The sequence below is a fragment of the Muntiacus reevesi genome, chromosome 1, assembly GCF_963930625.1.
Source record: "Muntiacus reevesi chromosome 1, mMunRee1.1, whole genome shotgun sequence".
NCBI classification, from domain to species: Eukaryota; Metazoa; Chordata; class Mammalia; order Artiodactyla; family Cervidae; genus Muntiacus; species Muntiacus reevesi.
Window position 1 is genome coordinate 65,064,995 of NC_089249.1, and position 12,250 is coordinate 65,077,244.

General features: G+C 32.8%; 1 protein-coding gene across 6 annotated transcripts in view; it reads left to right on the forward strand.

Moving 5' to 3' along the window:
• DCAF6 (DDB1 and CUL4 associated factor 6) overlaps positions 1–12,250 on the forward strand; it is a 182,356-nt gene that overhangs the window by 134,269 nt on the left and 35,837 nt on the right. For 3 of the 6 annotated variants that reach the window (XM_065946324.1, XM_065946326.1, XM_065946328.1), the window contains 4 exons: positions 2,311–2,426; positions 3,626–3,709; positions 3,933–4,260; positions 9,264–9,305. In XM_065946324.1, coding sequence (XP_065802396.1) covers positions 2,311–2,426; positions 3,626–3,709; positions 3,933–4,260; positions 9,264–9,305 — 570 coding nt within the window. The remainder of the gene's footprint in view (positions 1–2,310; positions 2,427–3,625; positions 3,710–3,932; positions 4,261–9,263; positions 9,306–12,250) is intronic. The other 3 variants (XM_065946325.1, XM_065946327.1, XM_065946329.1) reach the window with 1 other exon arrangement.

A 12,250-nucleotide genomic window follows, 5' to 3' on the forward strand; every position in this document is an offset into this window, starting at 1 on the left:
AAGAATCTCATCTGAGCATATTTTAACCAAACATCTTTAGTCCCACTCTTCTTTTAAATGGTGCTTTTTCTTCTTTGAAAACTAACCTGAATTATATTCTCTTATTCACTAGTTTCTTATTTCTTTATCAAAAAAGTAGTTAGCCTTTTTTTCTGGTTATAAAAATATTCTGTATTCATTGTAAAAAAGATTTTAAAAATGCAGTCTTTTTCATCTGTGCTAGTATGGTGTCTTGCTTTTATTTTAGTTTCTTTGATGACAGGAAGGCAATAGAGCACACAGACAGAGAGTTGGGACTCTGAACAGGACTAGCTGTTGGACCTCTGTAAATACCAGTTTTTTCATCTGAAAATGGGAATATTTAATACAACCTTCCTCAGGGATTTTGGGAAGATTTAATGAGACCATGCCGAAAAAGTACATAGCGCTTAGTTCGTTGACTGGCACACGATAAGCTTTATATAATTGATAGCTACAATTGTCATCTTTTATAAATTGCCTTTCAAATCCTTTGCCCAGTTTTTTACTGTGGTGGTTATGTTTTTCTTACTGACTTATAAGAGCTATATAGAATTAAGTGAGGAGAATATCATTTGTCTTTCATTTGTTGCAGATATTTTTCCCAGTTTATTGTTTGTCTTTTAAGTTTGCTTACGGTAGTTTCACTTTATGGTTTCAGCCTGTGAGGTAATTAATGCTCCTTGTCATTCTCAGAATTAGGCGAAGATTTCTTCTTTATTTCCTTTTATAGTTCTGTGCTTTTATATGAAAAATATGTATAATCTTTTTATATTTTATTTTACCATAAAGTATGATATAGGGCTTATAGTTCAATTTTTCCACATGGCTTTTCCTTTATCCCAGTACCTTTTATTGAACAATCTAGTTAGTCATTTATCTATGATTTTAAAATACCATATTCACACATGCTAAATGTATTTACTTGATTACTTGTTTTTCCACTAATGGCTCTGTATTCCTACATCAGTGCCCTATCATAACTATTCTACACTGGGCATTCTATTTAACTGTGCATCATAGCTTTCTCAATGGGGGAAAAAAAATTTATATATCACATTGGCTTATCTTTATCAGAATTGCTGTACATTATTTTTTGGTTAAAAAGAAATACATGTTCATTGCAAAAGAAATAAGAATCTAAAGAAAAGTTAAAAAAAATTACAGTAACCCAACTGAGATGACAGTTAACATTGGTGTCATCTTTCTGATATTTTTCTGATAAATATCCTTTCTGATATTTTCCTCTGTGTATATACCCATGTAGATATGCATTTTTCTTAAAAATACATTATATATGGATGCTATTTTTAAAAAGTTAAATTGACTTCCATAATTAGCCAAAAAAAGCTTTTCGAAAATTTTGACAAACATTCCATGATAATTTGCATTGTTTATTGAGTCACTGCTATTTGTCTATGATTAATGTTTTTTAAGTTGTTGTAGCCATTCAGTTTTTTCTTGTTCACATCTTTACTAAATTTAAGAAATTGTTCCATTTTTCTGAATTTAATTTTAACCTTAATAAGATTGTTATACATTTTCTTCTATTTTCTTTCCCACTCAATGCCCTTCTTATACATATATCATGATTTGTCAGAGAATGTTCATTGAAAATTATTTATTTAACTTGGTATGGTGTTCTGCTCTAGCCAAAAATTCTAACAGGATTATGGTTATCATCAGGTAGGTATTAAAACTAAAACAGAAAACATCATTCTCTCCTTCTAGAAAACTATGGTGTTGATCACTTGCCATGTTTGAACAGCAATCTAGAACTGGCAGTGATCTACAAAGGGCAATTCAAAGACCAAAGGAACTTCCAGGCCTCTTTTCAAGTATCAATTTAAAAGTAGCCTAGAACAACAAAGTCTAAAAGGGTGTATGATCAAAGTTTGTAAAATCAGTAAGAATTTTAATATGGTGAAACATCTGTAGTGAGGACAAGAAGAGAGATTATGTAATTAAGTTAAAATTCAATAGAGAGACTTGTATATATATACCAGATCATAGGAGCATCAGTCAGTGAAGAATTTATATTTTTTAATCTCTTTTTAATATTAAAAGTGGATTAGAATAATCACCTTGATTTTTTTAAGTGATGTTTCACAGGTACTGCTAATATAAATCTTGTGTTTTATTTGTATCCTGAATTTTTTTTATCAACTTCTCTAGTTGTAAAATATTATAGTCTGAGATTTTTGATCAGCTTCTCTAGTTGTAAATTACAAAAATTATCCTAAAAGTTGACATTTATTAACTTCTTGGTGAAATAGCTTGTCTTGATTGTAGGAGCAGTACTGCCTCAAGTTCCAGAGGAAATGGGAGCCACTGCAAATCTGACGATCAGGAGAAATCCTTGGCCCCACAGAGCCCAGTGCAACCATCCGAAGGAGAGAATGAAGCAAGTAAGGTGATATTTTGCTTTTGTCCTGACAAAACCCGATGTTGGATGTTTATCTATTTTTCTGATACATCAGTGCTACAGTTTTGTTTTTTCACTTTTGCCTCAGTAGTCCACTTACTGCTGCTGATGAATTATCAATAGCAAATGCAAAAGATAGGGACCTTAAGCATGTAAGATGAGGCATCACAGAGAAGCATAGTTCCCCTGTGTGGGCACAGTGGCCAGGATAGATAGTCATCATACGGACAATATATTAGATATAAATGTTGGTTTGAGTTATCTTTACCATTTTTATACCTAACAGTGAAAGCCGGAGTATCTATCTTGATTTTTTCAAAGTATATAGGTTGTTTATGGAGGAAAAGAAAAAAGAATAAAATCTAAACAGGTTATGAATGAATCCTGTTTCATATAAGAAGAGCCATTTGGAGAATGTTTTTAGAACCCTTTCCTGGAATATTTTTATGTGATCATCATATAAAATTTAGGGGTTAGTACAGCCTTAGAACACAGTAGATTTTCAGTACATAATTGATAAATGAATTCATGAATTGTTTTTCATCAAATGAATACATACTTCAGCGTAACAGAGCTTACAAGAATAAAATACATATAAGATGACTGTCTAGCAAGCAAATGTCCAATTAGGAACAAAAAAACCCAATCCTTCATAGGTCTTTAGAATTAAATCCCAGCAATAAATATTTTCAGTAGCCAAATAGAATTTATGGTGGGGCTAACTTTACTCTTTGCTCATGATAGTTCAAATTAGACCAAGTATATGACAAAAGGAAGAAAAATACTCAGTTTTTAAGTTTATATTCTTTGACATTTAGGGGGAAAATAAAATCAAAATTGAGGAATGTCAGTTGGGAGGAATAATCTCAAGCAGGATTTTTCACATAGAGTTCATGAAGGTCCATGCATAGACTTTGGGAAGAGGCAGCGGGCAGAACTGATAAACAAATAGCAAATACCCACATCTGTTCCTGATAGTATTTTACAGTTTTGTGGGTACAAAGATGGTATTTGTATTATACTCTGGGGGAGTTTTTATCTGAGTGTCAGAAATATATATGACCCTAAAAGGGTGAAGAACTACTTGTGTATAGGAAACCTAGAATATTAATTAAATTGGTGTTTATTTTTCTAAAAAAAAAAAAAGGTTAGGATTTAATGATAATTTGGTTTAATTCCCAGAAGCTCCTGAAGAATCATCAGAGGATGTGACACTTCAGGAAGGTGCATCTCCAGAAAGCACAGTTCAAAACTATATAGATACAGGTGAGTTGTTTTGTTCTCCTTAGATAATTCCTTTATATAGGAAAACAAGAAGCCTTAATCTGTGTTAGTCTGTCCAGAGTTAGAGACCATTTCCAAATAGATGTATTGTGGAATTTTGTTCTTCATGTAGGGGAATTAGACTTATGTTAGAAAATGTCTGAAGTTAGATTAAATAATTAGTGTTGCTGACATGACCAGTTATTACTACTTTATTTTCTGACAGCACAATCAGATAAGTTTACTTCTGAGTCATTGGATTCTGGCTCAGGAGAAAGAAATGACTTCAATCTTGATAGCCCTTGTGGGGTTGCAGAAGAATCCACTTTGTCTGAAAAGGGCAAAGAACCAGGAACTTCAGATCAAACTAGCACTACAAGTGCTTCCAGACATAGTACCAGCAACCCTGAGCCTCAGTCACAAACAGAAGCCACTGGGCCCCCGGCCCGTGAGGAAACGTTGACCAGGGACTCTGCTCTCCAGGACACGGATGATAGTGACGACGACCCAGTCCTGATCCCAGGTGCAAGGTATCGAGCAGGACCTGGTGACAGGTGGGTAAATTTTTAATTAACATGAACTACAAAAGTATAATTCACAAGGCTTTATTTCTTTGCTTGAAGTGATGTAAAAGAGTCTCTCCATTTTTGACAGTTACTTCCTCTAAGTGTGTCTCAGTCATATAAACTCATAGAATTTTGTAAACTATAAGTAATTTCACATATTACATATTGCATTCTTTGAGCAAAAGAATATAAAGAAGATAGAAAGAATTGCTATTTATCTTCAGCACAAAGGCTTGGTCTTCAGTTTACAGATTCAGAGGAAGGAATATTGAGAATGACCAACAGGTTATTTACTGAGTTAGGGTTATCTTTAGTTGTCACATTGCCTCATAGAGATCTTGGTCTTTATCAATTTGGTTTTTTTTTTAGCATTTAGTTTTTCTACTTTTCTCTTAACCCTGGATTAAGGTAGTGTGATAAGGTTCTCTTTTTGAGAACATTGTGTTCTTTCTCTGACTTCTACTAAGTAACTCTGTTTCAGAAATGAAAAGTCATACCAAGTAACAAATATTTTAACTGCAGTAAAGAATTAAATTGCTTATGTGTTCATAACTTTTTCCATTTTTGATTTTATGTATTCATAAGGATATATTTTATTTTTTTAGTAAGTAAAGTAGATCTTCAAAGTATATTGCATTCCATACGTTCCTAAAATTATTTCTGTAATTAGTGCCATCATATCTCATTGTAAGTTCTGTCCTAGTCCAGAGAATCAAATTTTACCTTTAAAATATCCTAGTTTTCACAGGCATGACATTGTATCACGTGTATTTATGCTCAATGTACTGCTGTTTATAAAATGTTCTGACATTTCTGTCAAGTGAAAAATAAAAATACAATGAAAATATTAATTTACCATTAAAGAGTGGCAATGTTATACAATGATCAAGAGCATAATGACTTGAATTCTGGTTTTATCATTTACTAGCTATTTCCTCATTCAAATTACTTAGTATCTCTTAAAGGTTAGGTTTCCTTATCTATAAAATGAGATTATAATTGTTTAGAATTGTTGTCAGAACTTAGAAAAAAATCAGTCAAAGGACTTGTCTCACTTTGAAAGCACTAAATAAATGATCGGTGTATTAAACAACCAAGACATTCCATGTAACTACTTAGACTTTAAGAAGCAATTACTTATAATAAGAATGGCTCTAGAGAAGACAAGCAAATTCCTGAATATAGTAACTTGAAGTTCAGTTTAGCTGCCTTTTCTTAACTATGAAAAGATGGATAGGTATCTGCCTTTAGTCATACTTGGTCAAAGTGTTTCCTTTGCAGTGATTTTTAAACAAATATTTTGTCTTCACCTGACACACATTAGTCTTCAAATTCTTAGTATATATTTTAGATAAGTAAAACTTAGTTTCATTTCTTTCCATACTCAGAGGGAGTCCCATAGAGCATTATTACCACTTGATGTATGCAAATAAGGTTGGGAAGCATGGCACAATTTGAAAATCAGACTGATGGTTTCTAAAACCTAGGATGGAGAACCAGAGACTATAACTGTTTTATGCTTGTATATTTTTGGCTTTCAAATTATGTAAGCAAACATATGTCCTTCATTTTTTATCTATACTTACAAAGCTTAAATGATACTAAGGTAGTAATTGAAAATGAAATTTAAGTATCCACTTCTGGTAAAATGTACCATGTCACTTACCAGGTCTGTTTGCTTAAATAGGAATTATATATTTTTGGTAAATATTAGATACTTGAAAAAATAATTATTTAGCATCTTGTATTCAGGCTGATTATGTAACACTTTTACTTGGCCTGCATTATAGATGAGGAAACTGAGGTGCTAAGCAGAGATTTTGTATATTCTAGACCTAAGGAAAAAATTTTTTTTTAACACGGTAGTATAACATGAATGAGAAAAGAGAATTTGTGGGGAGAATGGGTCCTAGAGAATGCAGAACATCTTGCAGCATATTGTCCTTATTTTGGATATCTTACTAGATGCTATATTATCTTTCTATTGAACATTATCATTTACTTATCATTTTTGTAATACTTACATGATTTATATATTTTAGGGATTCTCCTGAGGTTTAGACATGCCACAGAATTGGCAGCTGATAGCGCCATTGACCCAAGAAACCCATTTGCTGAACTAGACTAGCAGAATCTTTCAGAGGAGAGATGATCAGGTTCAACAGCCTGAAAGTGACCCCACTTCTCGCATGTACTCTTAAATTTGTGCTCTCGTGGTTAGATCCAGATTTGAAACCACCTCTTGATCTGTATTTGCTTCCCTGCTTTTTTTTTTTTAAACTATTATTTAATATTCTGTATAGTCAGTTTAGGTATTTAGCCTTTTTTTGTCCTATATATTATTTAGTTATTTGTCCTATATATTATTCTATAGGACATAGCAGTAAACTTACTAAAGAGTAATAGAAAGATAATAAAATTCTTCTTCAAAATTAATAAAATTAATTTTGAGAAAATTAATTTATTGAAGAGGACAAGTACAAAAGCCATTTATAAATAGAAAACAGTTTTAATAAATATATGAAATTAGGTGCAATATTATATATATATCAGTGTGTACACATACATACACAAAGTTGTACATACTGAGCTAATGCTGAGGTAATTAGAGTGGCTGTTTCATAATTACCTCAGTTTTCCTTTGAAATTTGCATTATTCTTCCCTAGCTATTTACCAAAAAAAATTTGCAAATGGTGTAAGATCTTCCTTTTGACTTTTCTATAAATAATTTTGATAATTCCTAACTTCTGAGTACCAAACTGATTAAATTTTGAACTACCTATATAAAGTATACTTTTTATTTCTGTACCTTTCTAAGGCTCTTCATCCCTGGTCATTTATCTTACCTCCAAAATTTGGAGGAATGAGTATGTTGACTTTTTGTTCTAAAGATAGAAAGTTTAAGAAATTTTACTTCTTAAGAACATGAAAAAAATCATTCACCAGCTTAAGAATAAGCATATGATTTTTGTTTTTGAGAATTTCTATTTCCAAAGGAATAAAGAATTCCAAAACTCTGCCATAAAAATCATACATTTGGTTCTTAGAGTCTAAGTAAACATCTCACTTGGATGAAATGCCAAACTAAAAGGATACATGTCATCTCTTGCTGCCATTTGAGAAACCCAGTCAAGATTAGTTTAGTAAGGCCAGAGAAATGGTCCCCAAATTAAAAATGGTTAAAGAGTATATACTTAGATTTGTACTTTAATTTGATGACCTCATAAATTTTTTGCCACACAATTAATTTTTAAATGAAACCTAAAAAGTTTGTAGCTAAGCCATTTTGACACATTTAATGAAAATATCAAAACAGTTATTTGCAGTACAAAGTTAACAATTTTTTAAAATAAAGATTTGCATTCTTATAATTTGGTTAAATAAATATGACCCACGTTTTCACTTTTGAGCTGAGCTCAAGCATGAGAAGGAAATGTCTTAGAAAATAAAATGTTAGCCTTAATGACTAACATAGGTATTTTAAAATCCCTTCTTATTAAATATAGCTAGTCTCAGTCTAAATATAACTGGGACTCTGTATAGCAGAGGTCAGCAGACTTTTTCCTAAAAAGCCAAAGAAGAAATATTCTAGGCTTTACTGGCCAGGAGGCAAAATGGAGGCTATTATGTAAGCACTTACATAACCATATAAGATGTAACCATTTATAAAAACCACTGGTCTCTAGTGGTTCATTACAAAAATAGGCAGCTGGTCAGATTTGGCCCAAGAGCGGTAGTTTACTGATCCCTGCTTTATAGCAGATCAGCCTTACAGAGAGAAACCAAGCTATAGTATATGGTAAAGTTCCTCTGTTGACAGGTTACCAAAGTTGAAAACAAATGTGAGTCACCATGTTAGAGCTCCTTTAACTTTGTTTATAGCAGGAACACAGAACACTAAATGGAAACTAAATTGAAGAAAGAAATAATCAAACATATCTACTTTCTAATATGGTTTAAAAAATAAATAAAAGTAGTATGTACATCTCTTAGGGATTTTATGTATTGGATTTAGAGACATAAACAGGTGCCCTTGGAATGAAAGAAAAGTGGTTTTTTGTTTAGAGGTTTATTGTTTAGATGGTCTTCATGTAAACTGTTTTCAGCACACCAAATCCATCTTCTAGTAAATGATAGGATGGCCTGACAGTTTATCCTCTTGACAAACCCAACAGGTTTTTACTCTATAAAAAGAGACAAGCATCTAAGTAAGCTTTCTGAAGAAGTTTTCAAATAGTCTTGAATAGTTTTTATAGACTCAGTTAAGATGCTCTAAAAATTTTTTCTGTGAAGATTAAAGATACCACTTTTAAAAAATATGTTTCTTATTTGCATAGAAATTCAGTTCTATTTACCTACTCTGGACTTTGGGACATGGCCTTCATTTTTAAAGCCAAAATTCTTTGCATACTGTAAATTTGTTGTCATCTATTGAATCATCATTATAATCATTTTTCAGTATTTCTAGTGATTCAAGTCTATTCTTTTTAAAATTGCAGAGAAAAAAATAATCATAGAGAAAGAACTGAACTCCTAGGGAGTTAAAAGCTCTGTTATTCTTTACTTGCTTGTTATCCAGTCTTATGGTTAGGACAAATGAATCAGCTCAGGGCTTAATCATTTAGTTCCTAAAGAGCAGCTCAGCTCTGGAGAGCTAATGTAGGTGTTCCAGTGGATGGTATATGACTCTGTGCAAGTTCCCTGTATTCTGTAACAAGGTTAGGTTCTAATCTTTTTATAAGATAAAAGGGATTAAGTACAATGTTTTCCTTCTAATCTATCTTCAGTGAACTATTTGTGTCTTTAATTTTCTCATATACATTTAGTCGAATGACATATTCTCACATAATACCCTGAGTCACAAAGGGTAACAAAATATTTTACATTTATATGATTAAAGATAAAAGTCGTGGCCTTCATGCTCTAAATATTTGGTTCTTTGAAGTGAAGTCTTTGTGAGTGACTTTAGTTATTGTGTTCCCTTCACTAGATTTAATATCAGAGGAACAACAATAGGTGATAGAATAATGAGGTAATTCAGTATGTTCCTTCATTATTTTACTTTATGATGAATATGCTAGGTCTTTTTCCACAGCTAACCACTTTTCCTATTAACAGTTAATACTTCTTTGAACTTAACTGAACTCTTTAAGTGCTAAAGCATTATAAACTGGGTTGCTTTTCAGAAACCATGTTTAGCTGCATGCACTGCATGGGACTAGAACAAAAGAGATTTCTTGTGTGCAGATGTGATTGACGTTCACTTCAGGTGTGTCATGTGATAAAGTAACTGTCATCTGAAATTGTTGTTTAGTGGCTCGGTTGTGTCCTAGTCTTTTATGATCCCATGGACTGACTGCCAGGCTCCTCTGTCCACGGGATTTCCCAGGCAAGAATACTGAAGTGGGTTGCCATTTCCTTCTCCAAGGGATCTTCCCAACCCAGGGATGAACCCACGTTTCCTGCAGGCAGGTTCTTTACTGCTGAGCCACCAGGGAAGCCCATAATCTAAAATGATGTACTTTAAATATTAACTAATAGTGATGTGTGATACTAAATTACTGGATTGCATTCTTCAACAAAATATTCAAAGCAAGTAGCTAATATTAGCTAATTTGTTGAAGAATGCAGGTTGTGTTTTTTAAAAAACTCAGTTGGGGTAGCATTTAGCAGCTTTTTGCTTGAGATCAGTAACAAAAAATGGATTTGAATCTAAGTCTCTTCATAGGTTTAAAATTCTGATTTTTTTTTTTTTTTTTTAAGAAAGGGACTTTCTCATGAATAGCTTAGTAACTTAGTATCACACATGAAGTGATACCTAGCCCTCAGAGACTTCTGTAGTTTGAAGACTAACAGGGGGACACATTTTAAAATGTAAGTTAAAGTTTCAGTTCTATTATTCATTTACTCAAAACCTGATTTACTGACAAAATCAACTTTGTACTTATTAGGCTGGTACAAAAGTAATTGTAGTTTCAAACTGAGAATTTTAATCATTTAATCATTATTATCAAACACATCTTTATTAATCAAAATGGGAACCATTACACCAAATACATTTTTGCCAAGGAGAACTAAGTTTGTTCTTGTAGCATAAAAATTGTGCCTTGGAATTCTATAAACTCTTGTAAAGCATTTTCTGCCTCCTGCTGTTTTTGCAAGCATGTTGCCTACAAAAAGTTATTGAGATGCTTGAAGTTGACAGTTGTTTGATGAGAGGTCAGGTGAATATGGCAGATGAGGCAGAACTTCATAGCCCAATTTATTCAACTTTTGAAGCATTGGTTGTGCATCATGCAGTCAGGCGTTGTTGTGGAGAAGAATTGGACTCATTCTATTGACCAGTGCCAGCTGCAGGCATTGCAGTTTTCAGTGCATCTCATTGATTTGCTGAGCATACTTCTCAGATGTAATGATTTTTCAGGAATTCAGAAAGGTGTAGTGGATCAGACTGGCAGTAGACCACCAAACAGTGACCGAGACGTTTTTTATTTTGGTGCAAGTTAGGATTTGGGAAGTGCTTTGGAGCTGCTGCTTTGTCTAACCACTGAGCTGGTTGTCGCAGGTTGTTGTTTAAAGTCCACTTTTCATCACATGTCACAGTCTGATCAAGAAATTGTTTGTTGTTGTTGCATAGAATAAGAGAAGACAATACTTTACAAGGACAATTTTGAAAAAATTTTCAGTCAGCTCTTGAGGCAGCCACTTACCAAACCTTTTCACCTTTCCAATTTGCATCAAATGCCTAATGAGTGTAGAAAGGTCAACACTGAGTTCTTCAGCAGCTTCTCATGTAGTTTTTAAGAGGATCAACTTTGATGATTGCTCTCCGTTAGTCGTCGTCAGCTTTCGATGGCTGGCCACTGCGTTTCTCATCTTTGGCTCTCATCTCCTTTGCAAAGCTTCTTGACCCACTGCTGCTTTGTCCTTTGGTTAGCAGTTCCTGGGCCAAATGTGTTGTTGATGTGGCAGGTTTTCTCCGCTGCTATATGACATATTTTGATCTCGAATTAAAAAATCGTTTGAATTTGCTTTTTGTCTAACATCATTTTCCTAATCTAAAATAAATATAAAATCAACAGCAATTAATAAGTTATTAGCAAAAAAACATAAAGTGAGAGATGTTCATTAAAATGACGTGTAACATAACCCTACATAAGAATGTATTCCAATATCAAATGGCAAAGTTTAGTAGTGTAAAACCACAATTACTTTTCACTAACCTAAAATTATAGTGGCACATGTATGTTATTTATCATATGTTTCTAAAACATAAAACATAATATATAGCAACCATCAGAAATGTAAAATTAAGAGTTCCTGGTGGGGATCCAGAATTGATGGAATAAGCCAAAAATATTTTAAGTAGATAGAAATCCTTGGTAAAGTCCTATTCTCATGAGGAGCCTTTAAACATCTCAAAGTTATTTTTACTTTTGTATTAGTGTTTCTAGGTTGTTTTAACATAAAATATATTTGAATGTAACTTTTGGCAAATTATTCTATTGGTAATTACTACTTCTAATTATATAATAGTAGAATGGGATTTGTTTCAGGCCTATTTGGTTTTCTGATTTATACCTTGAATCCTAAGCACTCAATCTGATTTTACAGGGAAGATTGCAACTTAAAAGTACCATGTCACTCTAAATGAGTTATAGAGAAGCTAAAACATTGAAGTGGAGGGCACTCTGTGTTATGATTGTTGCCAAGAATTGCTTATACTCCCTACATCGGCCATATTCAGAGTGTCTCTGAATGCACCTGTGTCTCCATATCTTTACTTACTGTATGCCCCTCTAACTGAAATGACCTCCTATAACCATCATCATCATTATGGCCATTTCATCTTTCAACATGCATCTTAAGCTGCTCCTTTTGAAACTTTTCTTAGCCTATACCTTGCATAATTCCAAGTAGGACTGAACATTTCTTTTGTATGCCTTTATATATATTATGCTACCTATAACATTTATT